This window comes from Microcaecilia unicolor, chromosome 9 (assembly GCF_901765095.1).
Source record: "Microcaecilia unicolor chromosome 9, aMicUni1.1, whole genome shotgun sequence".
NCBI lineage: Eukaryota > Metazoa > Chordata > Amphibia > Gymnophiona > Siphonopidae > Microcaecilia > Microcaecilia unicolor.
Genome location: NC_044039.1, coordinates 166,696,082 through 166,713,783, shown reverse-complemented (window position 1 = coordinate 166,713,783; position 17,702 = coordinate 166,696,082). Strand labels below are relative to the sequence as shown.

Genomic DNA, 17,702 nt, shown 5'->3' with positions numbered 1-17,702 from the left:
TACTTCATTATAGTTCAAGCCTTTTCTGTGATCAATGTCTTCTGATGGGTCCAGAGGACTAAGGCTGGTTTCAGTATAGCTAATTGACTATAGCTGTTACTTATGGCACAGCAGTGTCTTATGCCAGTACAGTAGTAACTTTGTCTAAGTTGAAGTGCTGCGGTTCAAAGCCAGCTGAAAGGGTCTAGAGCCTTGACAAAAGCGGCTTGTTAAGCCTGTACTGTGAACCATCCTTTGTGACTCCAAACACAGTTTGAAAAGCTACCATTCTTTATTATTTTTTATACCATACTTGAGTTTATATGGGATATTTGAGCAAATTCATTGGGGCTTGGCTCCTTCCCCACTTGCCCAAGTTGTTGAGTTAGTGCTTGAAAATGTCATTTTAAATGTGATTCTTGCCTGAGAGGAAGTGGAGCACAGTGACATCTTGAATAAATAAACTTCATATGTAATATCTATAAGACAGATAGCTAGAGACACTGAAAGCAGGGGGATGCAGTGACATAGGGCTGCTGCTGTTGCTTGGATTTAGGTTTTGTATACTGAGGTACAGAAGATTAAAGTTGATCACTGCCAAGAAGCTTGGTACAAAATGTTCATTTTCCCCAGAGGTGCATGCAAGCCAGAAAAGAAGCTTTGTCCAAATTTGGAACGTGGTCTCCCATTTTACTTCTTTAAAACACATTTTTCTGTAGTTCTTTGCAAGCAAATTGCTATGGTCCTCCTACAAGGAGGATTAATGGAATATAAATTGAGATAAGTTATTTGTTCCCTTTAACTGCAATGTGGAATCCTCTAGGAGAGGTATATATACTTCTGCAACTTATGACTAAAAGCAGTATTACTACTTGTTTTTTTTATCAATAGGTAGGATATAATTCGATGAGCAAGAGGGTGAGACCATTGTGTAGTATGCGGATGGAACGGGTCTCCCAGAGGTCCATAGCCCAGTGTAAAGTTTTTAAGCATGTGTGGCCTTCCCATATGCAATGGTTCCCTCACCCCCCCCACCCCCATTTTGTCAAATGACAAAACAAATTTCCTTATTAATTGTTTAGTCTAATAAGGAGAATGCAAGCATTGCTAGAGAATGTCCCCATAAGCTCAGAAGCAGACTGTGTGCTCGGAAAGACCAAATCTTCTGCACAGATATGGATTCTGTGCATTCTAATAGATCTCAGCTTCCAGTATATCCTTTATCACAGTGGGAAGTCCACTTGCCATTTTACAGCATCAGGCCATCCCTGCCTTTGTGCCACTTCTCTTTCTTACAAATGTACAGGTATCGTGTAAAGTAAAGTGTTGGAGAAGCACCATTACCTTTTGCACAGAGAGATTATCCAGCTGCAAAAATCAAGAAGCTAATCCATAGTTGAACAAGAAATTCCACCCAATGCACAACGTAGATGTTCATTTTTAGTGCTCAGGTTTAGGTATTCTTCAAACATTTACCTGCAGATGGTTGAATAAGATTCATGCTCATTTTACAGTAAGCATAATGACCTGTAGTGCAAATATTGCCCTGCTCACCTATTCAGCCACAGGATGCTTTCAGTCCTTCACCTGCATGATTGTCTAAAAGTATGAATCAACCCACTTCCATTCCCTTCTTATAATAATTTTTTGGTGACTTAATTATTTAACCTCTCAGGAGTCCTTTATAATGTCGGGAGCCAGACAAAGCTCTGACCTCTCTGCCCAGAAGGGTATGAACTACACTCTTCAGATTCTGAACCTTAAGGAGTTGATGCTGCTCCCACATCAAAGTGACCTTTAATACTTACCAGATCCAGATAATTTGGACTTCCTCCAAACCTTCCTCCTCCTCCAGTACTGAATGAATCTCCTTATGAGGACATCTCCTACCCAAGATTTCCTGAAGGTTCTTCTCTTCTGAAGTATCCTTGTTCTGTGACTTTGGACTATTAAAGCGCAGAGGTTCCAAAATCCAGTGGTGACCCCTATCCACGGCCACTTTTCTGAATAGCTCCAGATGTAGCAAATCAAATCAGTAATCGATCTGTTTCCAGGAAGTTCATTTCAAGTACAAAGTTCAGAAATTTCCAGGTTTCAGTAAAATACAGTTGCCCCACTCTTGTGGTGGCTGAGTCTTCAAGAAAGAAGGCAAAGTATATAGAGAAAAGATATTGCCCCAAAAGACCTCAGTTTGCTATGCCATGATTTCACCACACTAGGGGTTGGAGACTTGACAGGAGTGTGGGTTAGGCAGATCTAATTTCTCTAATATCAGGGGGCATCTATCCACCTCAAGCTTCAGGAAAGGTTTAAAAATACCCAATTTAAAAAACTTATCTTGTCTTTTTACATGGACTCATTGTCTTCTGTGGCCAAGAAGGATGTAAATATTGATTAAACCTATATAACTCTTACTAATATCACAGATGTGCACAGGCAGTATACATAGGAATAGACTACAGAAATATAGCTGGATGTTCATTTAAATTAATAAAAAGTATGAATAGGCATGGGTAAGAAAGCAAGAAGGCTCAGGAGACACTCTAATGCCCGACATGGCCATATTTCACCTAGAATATAGGCTGCATCAGGGGCATTTAATAGTACCATAAATAACATAAAAAACAATCAGTGAAAATTTCAGTTGGTCACATTTAGATAGATAAACACTCTTTATACAAACCATTAGATGTTAAATGAAAAAGTTAATTAAGAAAGTCCATTAAGAATCAAACTATATCCACTAAAACCATGCACCAGCTTTACAATTTAAAACTTAGAAGGTAAAATTGTAAAGCTGGTGCATGGTTTTAGTGGATATAGTTTGGTTCTTAATGGACTTTCTTAATTAACTTTTATTCATTTAACATCTGATGGTTTGTATAAAGATTGTTTATCTATCTAAATGTGACGTAGCCTGTATTCTAGGCGAAACATGGCCATGTCGGGCATTTGAGTGTGTGTCCTGGGAGCATTAATAAAGACTGCTTTTTCTTCCTTCAAGGTCTGCTCTTTGTCTTTTGTTCCACGGTTAATATGCAAGGGTACAAAATATTTTTTAAAAACCCAACACCTAATAAGCTAAATTGAGATTAGAGCTGGTTCTTGGATGTATTTTTCATCATCTTGCTGATAGGGGTTGCTTGTAACTGTTTTGTTGCTCTCTGTGTGGTTGCAACTCATTTTGGGGATTGTTGAAAGGACTGGATAAATAACAAAAATAACTTGTAGATCAGATCTAATGTCAGATACCCTATACCTTAAAAACTTCCCCTCAAAAAAAATCAGTTACAGTAAGTTAGTCCAGATGTGTCTCAAAGTGGTAGTCACTGTTGACTGATCTAAGCTCTGAATACCATGGAGAACAGGACTGCTGAATTAGTTCTGGTGCTAGTTGCTCTGTCCCTTTCTGGCTTCACCACATCTAATCATTTGTTGCCTCATCTTGGTGGCTTATAGACCAACCAGGAGCACAGAGCAGAACTATTTGAAAAAACACCACAGCTAAGTGGTTAAATATTTACTTAGCTTTACAAAAGGCCAGTCGACACTCTTTTTAAATAGAAATAAAAGTACTGGGAACAAATTGTTTATGTAGCAATTTTTCTTGCTGATCTCATTGACATGGGCTGTTTCCACCCACTTCTACTGGTTATCTGTCTCATGGAAAAAGAAATTAGCATGTCTCATGGATGCTAATTTAGACCTAAGGCTTAGTCATTTGCTTGGATGGTGCCTATACATAATGAGTGATGCTTTCAGTTATTGGCAACATTCATTGCAAATTACACAGGGTTTTAGGATGGCTTCTGCTTTCAGGGATGGGATGCATGTCATCTTCAATGTCTCCCAGAGCGTTATGCATGCTTTGAAATTATGTATAGGAACTGAGAGGGAGATGGAGATAGCATAAAGGAAGTCTTAAGTCAAGAATGCATAATCCCTTCCTGTCTGGATCATTCTTAGGCAGGGTATTTTACATAAAATATATATGTAACTTGTTGGTAGGTCCAGGTTGGGATCAGTAATCACTGGGAGACCATTGGGATAAAAATCGCACTCTATACACAGTAACTCAGTCCAGTCCAGAATTTGGGTTCTGAACGAAAAGATTTACTTAAACTTTGTTTAATAAATCCTTGGAGACGGGAGAGGTTCCGAGGGATTGGAGAACGGCGGATATGGTCCCTCTTCACAAAAGTGGTGATAGGGAAGACGACGCTGGAAACTACAGGCCGGTAAGCCTAACTTCGGTTATTGGAAAAGTAATGGAAGCCATGCTGAAGGAAAGGATAGTGAATTTCCTGGAAGCCAATAAGTTGCAAGATCCGAGACAGCATGGTTTTATCAGAGGGAAATCGTGCCAAACGAATCTCATTGAATTCTTTGGGTAACTGGAGAATTAAATCATCGGTGCGCTATAGACGTAATCTACTTAGATTTTAGCAAAGCTTTTGACACGGTTCCCCACAGGAGGCTCTTAAATAAACTCGATGGGCTGAAGATAGGTCCCAAAGTGGTGAACTGGATTAGGAACTGGTTGACGGACAGAGGGTGGTGGTAAATGGAGTTCGCTCGGAGGAGGGAAAGGTGAGTAGTGGAGTGCCTCAGGGATCGGTGCTGGGGCCGATTCTGTTCAATATATTTGTGAGTGACATTGCCGTAGGGTTAGAAGGTAAAGTTTGCCTATTTGCGGATGATACTAAGATTTGCAACAGAGTGGACACCCGGGAGGGAGTGGAAAGCATGAAAAAGGATCTGAGGAAGCTAGAAGAATGGTCTAAGGTTTGGCAATTAAAATTCAATGCGAAGAAATGCAAAGTGATGCACTTAGGGAGTAGAAACCCAAGAGAGACTTATGTGTTAGGCGGTGAGAGTCTGATAGGTACTGAGGGGGAGAGGGATCTTGGTGTGATAGTATCCGAGGATCTGAAGGCGACGAAACAGTGTGACAAGGCGGTGGCTGTAGTGAGAAGGTTGCTAGGTTGTATAGAGAGAGGTGTGATCAGCAGAAGAAAGGAAGTGTTAATGCCCCTGTACAAGTCATTGGTGAGGCCCCACCTGGAGTATTGTGTTCAGTTTTGGAGGCCGTATCTTGCTAAGGATGTAAAAAGAATTGAAGCGGTGCAAAGAAAAGCTACAAGGATGGTATGGGATTTGCGTTACAAGACATATGAGGAGAGACTCTAGTAGCGCTCTAGAAATGATAAGTAGTAGTGTACCCTGGAGGAAAGGAGGAACAGGGGTGATATGATACAGATGTTCAAATGTTTGAAAGGTATTAATCCGCAAACAAATCTTTTCTGGAGATGGGAAGGCAGTAGAACGAGAGGACATGAAATGAGGTTGAAGGGGGGCAGCCTCAGGAAAGATGTCAGGAAGTATTTTTTCAAGGAGAGGGTGGTGGATGCTTGGAATGCCCTCCCATGGGAGGTGGTGGAGATGAAAATGGTAACGGAATTCAAACATGTGTGGGATATGCATAAAGGAATCCTGTGCAGAAGGAATGGATCCTCAGAAGCTTAGCTGAAATTGGGTGGCGGAGCAGGTGGGGGGAAGAGGGGTTGGTGGTTGGGAGGCGAGGATAGTGGAGGGCAGACTTATACGGTCTGTGCCAGAGCCGGTGATGGGAGGCGGGACTGGTGGTTGGGAGGCGGGAAGTACTGCTGCGCAGACTTGTACGGTCTGTGCCCTGAATAAGGCAGGTACAAATCAAGGTAAGGTTTACACATATGTTTGTCTTGTTGGGCAGACTGGATGGACCGTGCAGGTCTTTTTCTGCCGTCATGTACTATGTTACTATGTAAAAAGACCAAAAATCCTAGGTACAGTGCAAAAACAGCAAGCACATAGTCACTCATTCCTTGAGGATGTTCCCTTACGAGACTCCTCTTCAGAGTTGGTTTACTCCCAGACGAGAAAACCACTGTGAAGTCTCTCTGTGGATTCTAGGGATGTCCTCTGTCTCTTCCTCCCTCTGCCTTCTCAGGAACAGGATGCTTATTTTGCCAGCTGATTCACTCCTTTCTCCTCAGAAATAGTGATAGGTTGGTTCTCTGTTTTAGCTTACATCTCCAAGCAAGTTCAGAAGCCTCAACATTGTCACTACTCACCACTTTACTCCCCTTGGCACTGACACTGCTTGCTAAAGAATGTGGTACAATGGCCAGGGTATCAGAGTCAGAGACCTTCAATTCGCAGTTTGGTATAACGGCCAAGGAAGCAGGAGCCAAAGACGATTCAAACAGGGCTGGAGTTTTACACCAAGTAGTTTCCCTCCAAACGGCATCTCCAATTCCTTTCTTATATCTTACCCTTAGAGGGGTGCTTCGTCTCCGTCCTCCCGTACGAGCACCTTGTTCAGCTTGGAACATGGGGCTAGTATTAAAGGCTCTTCAGTGTTTGCCCTTCGAGCCGCTGAGGCGAGCTTCGGAGAAGGATGTGACTCTAAAGACAGTCTTTTTGGTGGCCATTACATCGGCGGGATGGGTGTCTGAGCTTCAGGCGCTGTCCTGTCAAGACCCATTTCTGCAATTCTCAGAGTCCGGAGTAACGGTACGTACTGTGCCTTCCTTCCTGTCTAAGGTGGTTTCAGCGTTTCACCTAAACCAGCCTATTTTTCTGCCCTCCTTTACTAGAGAGGAGTTTCCGGAATCTTTTGAGCAGTTGCACCTTCTGGATGTGCGCAGGGCTCTGTTGCAGTATCTGCAGATGTCAAATGCTTTCAGGACCTCTGATCACCTTTTTGTATTGTTGTCAGGTCCTAGCAGAGGGTCTCCAGCATCTAAAGCCACTATAGCCCGTTGGCTTAAGGAAGCCATTTTTTCTGCATATCTGCTATCTGGCCGGCCTCCGCCTGACGCCTTTAAGGCACATTCCACAAGAGCGATTTCCTCCTCTTGGGCTGAGACGGGAGCACTCTGTCTTCAAGAGATATGTAGTGCAGCTACTTGGGCTTCTAAGCTCTCTTTTGCCCGTCATTACAGGCTGGATGTGGCTGCCAGGAGGGACACGCTTTTTGGAGCACAAGTGCTTGTGCGTGGTGTGGCTTGTTCCCACCCTATCTAGGGATTGCTTTGATACATCCCATTCATAATGGATTCATCTACTGCTGATGACAAGGAAGGGAAAATTAGGTTCTTACCTTGGTAATTTTCTTTCCTCTAGTCACAGCAGATGAATCCATGATCCCTCCCTGATTTCTGTTTTGTGTTCAGTTTTTCCTGCAGACATGTTGCCTCATTGGGAGAAGTTGGAAAACAATCTTCAGGATTTCTGTTCTATTACAGGAGGTTGAGTTCGTCCCTCCTTTGTGTTATTGCTCGTGTTCTGGGGCGTTCGTTCACTGTGAGGAAAGTTCATGTTATGCTACTTTGCGGTTTAACTCTGCTTTAGAAGCTTCAAATACTGAGAGGCAGGTGGAGCTAGCCGTCCTAGAGGCACTATGGTTTTCAGTGTTCTCTATCTCCCCCTGCTGGTAGGTGGACACAACCCATTTGTAATGGATTAATCTGCTGTGACTAAAGGAAAGAAAATTATCAAGGTAAGAACCTAATTTTCCCGTTTCCCCCCTCCCCCCCAAGTGTTGGATAACTTTATGCCTTCAATGATGTAGCTGAAGTACCTAATTGCATCATGAAAGTCTGGATGTAATTGCTCAACTTGATGTATAACTGGCTTCCCTCATGTCCATCTCAATAACAGACTATGGACTTTTCATCCAGGAACTTGTCCAAACCTTTTCAAACCTAGATAGGCTAACTGCTGTTACCACATCCTCCGGCAACGAGTTCCAGAGCTTAACTATTCTTTGAATGAAAAAAATATTTCCTCCTATTTTGTTTAAAAGTATCTCTATGTAATTTCATTGTGTCCCCTGGTCTTTGTACTTTTTGAAAGAGTGAAAAATTGATTCACTTTTACCCATTCTGCACCATTCAGGATTTTATAGACCTTGATCATATCCCCTCTTAGCTGTCTCTTTTCCAAGCTGAAGAACCTTGATCTCTTTAGCCTTTCCTCGTATGGTAGGAGTTCCATCCTTTTTGAGTTTGGTTGCTCTTCTTTGAACCTTTTCTAATTCTGCTAGATCTTTGAGATACTGTGGCCAGAATTGAACACAATACTCAAGGTGAGATTGTACCATAGAGCATTACAGAGGCAATATTATAATCTTGGTCTTATTTTGCATCTTGGGTAGATTTAATGTCTACAATGACACCTAGATCTTTTTCTTGAGTGCTGACTCCTAAGGTGGACCCTAGCATCAGTTAACTATGATTCGGCTTATTGTTCCCAGTGTGCATCACGGTACATTTGTCCACATTAACCCCCTGTTTACTAAGCCGCACAACAGTGCTGACACAGCTCATTGAAAGTGAATGGGCTGTGTCAGCATTAGTGCACAGCAGCCACTAGCACAGCTTAGTAAACGGGTAAATTTCATCTACTGTTTGAATGCCCAACCTTCCAGTTTCCTAAGGTCTTCCTGCAATTTTTTTTACAATCCATATGTGTTTTGACAACTTTGAATAGTGTTGTCATCATCTGAAAATTTAATCATCTCACTCGTTCCAATTTCCAGATCATTTATCAATAGAAATCAAACAAAATAAAACATGGAAAAGAAAATAAGATGATACCTTTTTTTATTGGACATAACTTAATACATTTCTTGATTAGCTTTCGAAGGTTGCCCTTCTTCGTCAGATCGGAAATAAGCAAATGTGCTAGCTGACAGTGTATATAAGTGAAAACATTCAAGCATTACTATGACAGTTTGACAGGGTGGGAGGAGGGGGGTGGGTAGGAAGTATGCATGGGGACATCAAAGCATATCATTGATATTCTAACAGGATGGGTGTGGATAGGTGAGGGGAGGGTGATCAGCAGAGACATACAGCTTTATGGTTTATAATGGGCTATGAACCCCAGATCCTTGTTAAGTCAGCTAGCACATGTGCTTATTTCCGATCTGAGGAAGAAGGGCAACTTTCGAAAGCTAATCAAGAAATGTATTAAGTTACGTCCAATAAAAAAAGGTATCATCTTATTTTCTTTTCCATGTTTTATTTTGTTTGATTTCTATTGATAACCTTAAGAGTGGACTAACACGGCTACCACACTCCTCTACTTAAGACAGATCATTTATAAATGTTGAATAGCACTGGTCCCAGTACAGATCCCTGTGGCACTCCACCCTCCTCCATTAAGAAAAATGGCCATTTTAACCCTACCTTCTTTTTTTTTTTTTGTCCAGTAACCAATTTCTAATCCACAGAAGGACATTGCTTCCTATCCCATGGCACAGTTTTCTCAGGAGTCAAAAGCTTTCTGAAACTCTAAATACACTGAGGGGCCGTTTCAATATGATGTCTTAAGTCCGATTTTGGATGTTTTGCACGGAATCTCCTGCAGTATATAAATGGCACCTATATGTGTATTCTACGTGTATTTTAGCACAAGCTTTAAGCGAATAGGTCCTGTTCTAAAATACTACTGGAGTTGTACATGTCCCGACCTAGATGTGCCAATCCCACTTTCTAAGTTCTATCTAAAATTATACCTCCACCTTTCTTTTTCTTTTTGGTCTTTTTACATTGAGGTTCTCAGATACCTCTGTATAGTGATTTATATTTTTATTTCTATTCATTAGTTTCTTAGTTTCTCCAAGGAGAGGTGGTTATTCTCATTTCCTCTGGCGTTGTGTGCTTGTTAGGGTTTTTGCTATATAATATTGTAGCATTTACTTCTATGATATTGGTGGATAGTCTTTTTCTTGTTACATTACTTAGAGGAGTTGATGGTTGATTTCCTAGCCTACATGGAGACAAATGATATGCTGGGCTCAAAGAGAAGAGAAAAACTACTGATCTCCTGATCTTGCTTGTCCTTTCATTCTGCCCTATGTCTTGTTTTACATTGCTCATATCCTACTGTGTTGGATCTGTATCTCCTTCATGGAAGTATTTTCATTTGCTTTGAATACTTTAGCAGTTTTCTTCTGGTGCTCTTTGGCTGCTCCTGCACCCATTCTGCCTCCCTCTAGTTCTTTATTCTCCATTTCCCAGCTGTTTCAAAATGTCTTTTAGTCAGGTACTATTCTCCTTCAGTTTGTCCAGTCAGAGATTACATTTGCATCAGTTGCCCTTTGCTGTTTTTAAATATTTTTGCTTGACTCTTCATTTTTTTGGTGAGCTCTTTGTACACCCTCTAGCTTTAACTGCAGGGTTTGTGGCATGAAAGTAGCAGTATATCTTCAGGAGTCCACCTAAACTTAAATTGCAGAAGCTAATGAAAAAAGAGTTTGGACTATCTCATCCTAAAGTGTGTGTAGGGCCTAAAGTTTCATCTGGGGGTGTAATAATTACCTGAAGTGTTTGTACTATTACTTCCACCATTGTTAGCCCTATTTGTGTAAGCTAAGGATGAGCACCCCTTTTTTTTTTTTTATTCTTGGTTATGGTCACTGACACACTTTTTTCCTTTCTGTAATACATCAATTGTAGTGTTCACCTGACAGTTGATTATAGGTGTTAGGCAACTAGATTATCACCCAAAGATGCTAAGGTTAGGACACTAAATCAGGCGTGGACATTATTCAAAAATACCATCTTGAAAGTCCAGTCCAGATGCATTCCACATATTTTTGCAAAGGTGGAAAGAAGAGAAAACGTCAGCCAGCATGGTTAAAAGATGAAGTAAAAGAGGCCGTTACAGCCAAAAGATTGTCCTTCAAAGAATGGAAAAAGGACCCAAATGAAGAAAATAAGAAGCAACATAAGCATTGGCAAGTTAGATGCAAAGCATTAATAAAGAAGGCCAAAAGAGAACATGAAGAGAAACTTTCTGCAGATTTAGGTGCTGAGATATCAACTAAGCGTACTCTATATACTGCGCCTAAATCAAGGTGTTGTTTATAGAGTATGCTTAGTTGGCATTGATTTCTGTACTTTTTTTTTTTTTTAGGCGCCATATATAGGATCCTCCCCCTTGATGTATTTGGAATTAGGAGTCAGGTATTAGATTGGATTATAGGTTTTTTTTTAGTAGAGATCCTACTGTGTGAAGATGAATGGAATGTTATTAGATGAATGGGTAGCACATACCAATGTTCTAAGGGTTCTTCCCTTTCTTCAATTTTGTTTAATCTTTTGATGTCATCTTTGGGTTTTTATATGGAGAAAGAGGGTATGTATCACCTATGCTGCTGCTGATATGCTATATTTTTTCTTCCTTAAAGATGATATGAGCATGGATTATCAATGGTTGAGAAATGGGTAAATTGTTTACTCTATAAATTAAATCATGATAAAACCAAATATTTTATTTTATCAGCGCCTAAAATTGATGTGTCAACTATACGGTTGCATTTTAATGGTGCTTATTTGAAGACTGAAACAGACTGATTTTTATCAAAATCTAAATACGAGAGTGTGACTCCACTATATATTACTTTGCATTGGCTTCCTGGTGAAACAAGAGGGATTTTAAAATCTGCTTAATGATTTATTTGTTTATAAATGGAAACATGCCTGGTTAGATAGATCAGTGGATTTTATTTCCAAAAATGAGAAGTAGAAGAATAAAAGGAAGTTATTGGGATTTTACTTTTCCCTCACCTAAAGGTATCGGAATTAAAACATTGCAAAATATTGGAATGATCTGCCAACTGACATTAGGTCTATGTCTTATGTTTTATTTTGGAAATCTTTAAAATCTTGTTTAAACCTCACCTAATAAAACATTTTCTAAACAGCAGCTGTATACTATTGCTTCTTTTTATTCTATTCTGAATTTTTAAAATCTGTCATACTTGACATCTTATTGTAAGTCACATTGAACTTGTATGTGGTAATTGTGACTTATAAGAAATAAAGTAAAAGTATAAGATGTAGCACTAACCATGTTCCACCCACGCATTTATGTGCTATGCAATGCATTTTTGTGCGTAGGTGCACATTTACCTGTGAAAGTGCTGGTATTCTGAACATTATGCGCACAAGTGGCACGTAAGTGTAGTTGCCCAGTTATAGAATTGCCTTTAATGTGTACTATTTGAATATTTTTTACTGCTGTTAATTGTCTGCCTATGTTCAGCTCATTCTTGCTGTACATTACCTTGGGTGAATTTCATCAAAAAGGTAGTAAATGAATCCCTTTCATTGTAGATATCCTGAAAATATGTTTGGCTCTGGAGTGGAGGAGTAAGGTTAGTGGGGTGAGCTGTGATCTGCAGGGGAGGGGGGTTCAGTTCCCGTTGCAGCTTATTGTAACTCTGGGCAAGTCACTTAACTCTCCATTGTCCCAGGTACAGAAAACACTTTCAATTGTGAGCCCACTAGGGACTGAGAAAGTACCTGCATATAATGTGTACAGTGCTGCATACATCTAGTAGCGCTATAGAAATAAGTAGTAGTAGAGTGCCCAGGACAAGTTTGGGAAGCCCTACCCTAATACCTATTGTACTTGAATATACACTGCATTGATAGCTTTTCGGCTTGCAGGCAGCATATAAGAAATTAAAGACAGAAATAAAATGTTTTAGCAGAAAACTGGATTCTTTGAGGTTTTTGTTTTAGCAGAAAACTGGATTCTTTGAGGTTTTTGTATCAGCATAAAAATTATCCAGAGAATGTGGTAAGAAACTTTCAGAGCCGCACGTTCTTTTGGATAAGACAATTTGTGTCTTGAAAAAGATGCTTTTTTTTTAATATAATACAGAGGGTTTTTTTTTCCTGTATCATATTAGACACCCAGAAGAGCTGTCACTCTTAAGGAAACCTAGAGACCCAACAAAGAAGAAAAAGAAAAAGCCTGAGGATGGTGATGATGAGACACTTGTACTGGAGGGACCATTACTCACCCCTGGATCAGGTAAGTAAAGGAAGCAATTTGGAAGGGCAGTGAGAGACACCTAAGTTCCACTTCTGGAAATGTAGCGTATGTGTCTGTTGGTGATGCAAAATCCCTGATTTCAAGGGTTATTGTAAAATTAACCTTTGAATTGTAAGACTTTTTTTTTTTTTTTTTGTATAAAAGTTTTTAATAAAGATAACCATGTTTGGTAACTTCAGTTGTGTCCCTCTGGGATTGGTCCCAGGACCAGTGCTTTTGGATCTTTTTATAGTTTACGGTTTATTCAAGACTTGATGTACTGCTATTTGGTACACAGTTATCGCAGTTTACAGTTAATAAGGTATTGAAAGGCAGAAAGGAACAACAATTTAAAGCAAAGGATAGAGGAGCTGAAAATTAGTTGCAGCATACTGCGGCACAGGCAAGCTACCCTGTAAGTTGTCAACTGTAAAGGGTCACATATCTTTGAATGTACAATGGATAAACATACATGCCCGTTTTTGTCGTCATTGTTTAATCCAGATCAAAGTCATCCAGAAACAGATGTCTTAAGTTCCTTCTTCAATATTTGAAAACATGCCATTTGAATGGAGTTGAGAAGTTTATTCCAAGTTGTAGAACCCAGTAAACCAGAGGTTCTCGTCACAATCCTCAGAAAATACACCCAGCCAGTCAGATTTTCAAGATACCCACGATGAATTTGCATGAGAGATTTAGAAACAGTGGAAGTAGTGCTTCCATATCATCATGCTGATCAATCCATAGACTGGTGGGTTGTGTCCATCTACCAGCAGGTGGAGATAGAGAGCAATCCTTTTGCCTCCCTATATGTGGTCATGTGCTGCCGGAAACTCCCCAGTATGTTCTCTATCTCAGCAGGTGGTGGTCACACACAGCAGCAGCTCTGGCTAGGCCTCCAAGCCTAATTTTTAGGTTTTGTTGAGTGCCTGGGGTTGAGGGCTCTTCTTGAGCAAGTGCAAACCTGGTGGCGCCAGGTCCCTCCTTTTCTCCCCCTTCCCGCTGGCTCCATTTAAAAAAAAAAAAATAATAATTTTTTGAACGTCCTTAAGGGCGTTTATTTAACGTTTATTGAGCTACTCACTGGGACACCAGGTCGTTACAGCTCGGAGCGAGAAGCAGGTAATTTTACCTTTTTATAGCGGGCAGGGGGTTCCCCGATTGATCTCCACGTGGCCTATGGCGTCGGAGGGCGAGGGCGCGAAGAATCGCTCCCCGGACCGCGTGTGCGCTTCTAACGGGGATGCGGGGGTTTTAAAGTCTGATTCGCCCTTGTTGGGTGTCAGTTTGGAGGCCGGTCAGTGTCCCGGGTCTTCCTCCGGCGCGGCGGTTTTTCCCGCCATAAACGCCCATCCCCCGCTGCTCGCCTCCGCCATCTTGGCCGGCCACTCTGCTCGGACGGCTTCTTCTTGGGCCGCCCTTGAGCTGGGAGACGTTCATGCCATGGCCGCCCTTGATTTGGGCGACGGCAAAAAAGCACTTGTCTATTCATTGTGGGTATCCTGAAAACCTGACTGACTGGGTGTGTCCCAAGGACTGGGTTGAGAACCCCTGTACTAGACTGAAAATAGTGTCTGATTTTTATCTTGGAAAATTTATCTGAATGATGGTCATCAAAAGAGCAGAGAAGAGCGAGAGAGATGCAGGACAAAAGGAGGGTGCGGAATTTTGAAATTTTAGTTCAGGCCACACCTCTGTTGATAAAGCATCCTGTTTACTCATTCAACACTAGTAGCCTTTGGGTTCATGCAGGGGAAATTAAATCAAGATACTCCTGTGTCTCTTTAGTCGCCTTTATTACACAATGTTAATATTTGTACAGTATAGATAAATGCTCTGTTTCATGGAGCTTCTGGCAAAATCGTGGAATTTGGACATAGCAGCATGTTATATCTGATGGGCAGTTTAAATTCTCCGTTCAGTTGAAGGAGGAATTTAATTTGCTGTCCCAAAATTTATTTTTCTTATATTTATACCTTATGCATGCTTTGGAAATATTTGGGGAATTTAACTGATATGACAAGTGAGTAGAAACTAGAACTTTTTTGTTAAAAAAACAAAAAACTTGCTTGAAGGTCATCTAGCTTCACAATTCTGTCTTGCTAGTGATGAATGTTTGGGGACAGAGAAATGTTGGGAAGATTGGGTTGCAGTTGACTGGGGAACAATAGGATGATTTTCTGGGTTTCTATGACACAAACAATTCATTCTGCTTCAGTCATCCATTCCATATTTTTTTTTCCTAACACAAAGTATTTTTGACTCTTGTTAAAGGTTTTTGGGCTAATAGCCTAAATAGTCCTAATTGCTGCTCTTGTAGTTGTGAAAAAGGAACCCTTTCCCATTTTTTTTTTTTTTTTTTTTGGGGGGGGGGGGGGGTGGGGGTTGATACCTTGGCCTCATGCAAGGATGGAGTTTAGAAACGTATTCAGAATATTTTTCAGTGAATAGTCCTTTAACTTATGTGATGGTAAAGTTCCTGGTATGTTGAACAGAAATCTGTCTAAATAGTTATATATCCTGCTTGCTTTAACTTTTAAAATGATTTATTAATAATTGGAAAAGTACTGCTGTACTATGAGTATTTATGTTGGGATTCTATTTGTAAACTTTACATTTATGTACATGTACACTCTAGAAATGTCTTTTACGCTGAAAGCCACATTGAACCAATCGCTGGAGTTTTGTGGATTGTAAGAAAATGCACTGTATTGTATTTGATGGACCTTTTGAGGTAACCCAGTATGGCGTATCATATTGCTTAGTTTGCCTGTGGCTTCCTAGCTAGATTAGTGGATTGTTTTGTTCATTTTTCCTTTTACAGATGTCCCTAGTTTGTGCCCCATCCATCTCTGCCAGTACCTCCCCCTAACAATTGATGGGGGAATATGATGTGTATCTTTTCCTTATCCCTCCAGACCAGTCCAGATGCATGGGTTATATACTCAGCAGGTGAAGGCTGAACTACTGAGCTGTGATGTCATCCTTTAAGGATCTTGTGCAGCCCCTTGGCCAGCTAGTATTTCTCAGTCTCTGGCAAGTGGTAGGTCTGATATCCTCGGCAGCTGTTTTTGGTCTAGTACAGGGATAGGCAACTCCGGTCCTCGAGAGCCGCAGGCAGGTCAGGTTTTCAGGATATCCACAATGAATATGCAGGAGATAGATTTGCAAGCACTGCCTCCATGGTATGGTATGCAAATCTATCTCCTGCATATTCATTGTGGATATCCTGAAAACCTGACCTGCCTGTGGCTCTCGAGGACCGGAGTTGCCTACCCCTGGTCTAGTAGGACTTTTATTCCTTGGTCAGCTGTTTAACTTCTCCTTTGTTTTTGTTTTTTTGTTTTTATTTTTGTTTTCTATATGACAAAGCAAGGCTAGTGTTGGTGGCTGCCATACACTTAAATGGGGGGAGTGGGGAGAGGATAATGTCTGGGTGACCCAGGTCCTTCCCTCTTTCTTCTCCCTGACCACCCCCATTTCTATATTAATTCCTGTCACCTCAGACCTTTCCTTTGTAAGAAAATTCTTGAAATTGCATACATCACACAAAAAAGGAACATTTCCAACTATCTGCAAATAGACATAACTCCACAAGTAATGGCAGTAAAGTTGAAAAGCTTTTAAAAAAAAAAAAAAAAAAAAGGTTTATGAACCCACAAAGGTTAAAAAAAAGTGCTACAATATACTATCCATTCGTAAAGTGAGCTAGCTTAGATATCCATGCCAGCCGAACGTCTGCATTTTATTGAGCCTCAACAGACCAATTGAAAACAGTTTCCATTTCAAAAAAGTTGTGTTCTCATAAGTAATGAGCTACCAATTGTCTGGTTCTCTCTTACATCCAGAAAAGATCATAGTTATCCTCTTGCAACATCCATGAAAAAAAGATCTGGTCTATACAATAGAAATACAACTTCGAGACCTACTCTGTCTGGTTTTAGCATAAAATTTTATATGAGTCCTTCAGTTTCTCCAGAATTGCTGATAAATTAAGGCTATCAAAGAATCCATTTCTTTCCCAGTCTCTTGCTTTACCCTTCCCTTTTTGAGGGAGCAAGTCCATGTCCTGTAATAACTAGAAGGCGGGACTTCTAGTTGCAACTTTATTATACTGTTGGAATTGATGCACAGAAATCCCGTTTTAACAAAAGAATAGATGAAGCTCATTCATCAGCTAATGAACTATTTGCCATAACTTTAAAGTTTACGGTGAACAATAATAAGCAGAATCAGTATATATCTGCACAGGAATTTGCAAGTAGTTTTAGCTTGAAAGTGCTGAATTTAAAAGTTTCTCAATTTGCTAAAGTGCCACTGCTGATTGAAACATATAGACCTTTTAGTGAAACAAACTATTTGTCTGAATTTTCAGTTGTTAGAGACCCAACTAGAAAAGATTATGGTCGGGATCAATAACTCATTCTGTAAATTAGATGATATTCATCCCCCAGTAGTGAAAGCTCTTTTTTGACATTCTGTGTTCAATTAGTAAATATATCTCTAGAGGGAAGGGGCTATGCTTCCTGATCTGAAAATAGCAGCTGTTAGACTGTTGTTAAAGAATGTCAAATTAGATCATACTGTAGTTAATTATTGTCCAATTTCCTCACTGCCTTTTTTCCCTAAAAAGTATTTGAGTGAGTTGTTTTGGGACAATAGATCTTCTTCTTAGTATGATTGTCACTTCTCTAATTTTCCCCTTTCCTATTCAAAATTGGGGTTCTTCTCTTTTCTGGTGTTTGATTTACTTTAATTTTATGAGTATGTAATCCACTTTGCCATACCTGTATGGTTAGTGGTATATCAAATAAATTAAACCATAAACCATCTTCAGAAATATGAAA

General features: G+C 40.3%; 1 protein-coding gene across 1 annotated transcript in view; it reads left to right on the top strand.

The window, feature by feature from the left end:
• Window positions 1-2,488: 2,488 nt before the first annotated feature.
• Window positions 2,489-17,702, top strand: part of FERMT2 (fermitin family member 2) — a gene marked incomplete in the record, with an annotated part of 189,979 nt that continues 174,765 nt past the window's right edge. Inside the window, 2 exon segments of the mRNA XM_030213706.1 lie at window positions 2,489-2,492; window positions 12,703-12,855. Coding sequence (XP_030069566.1) covers window positions 2,489-2,492; window positions 12,703-12,855 — 157 coding nt within the window.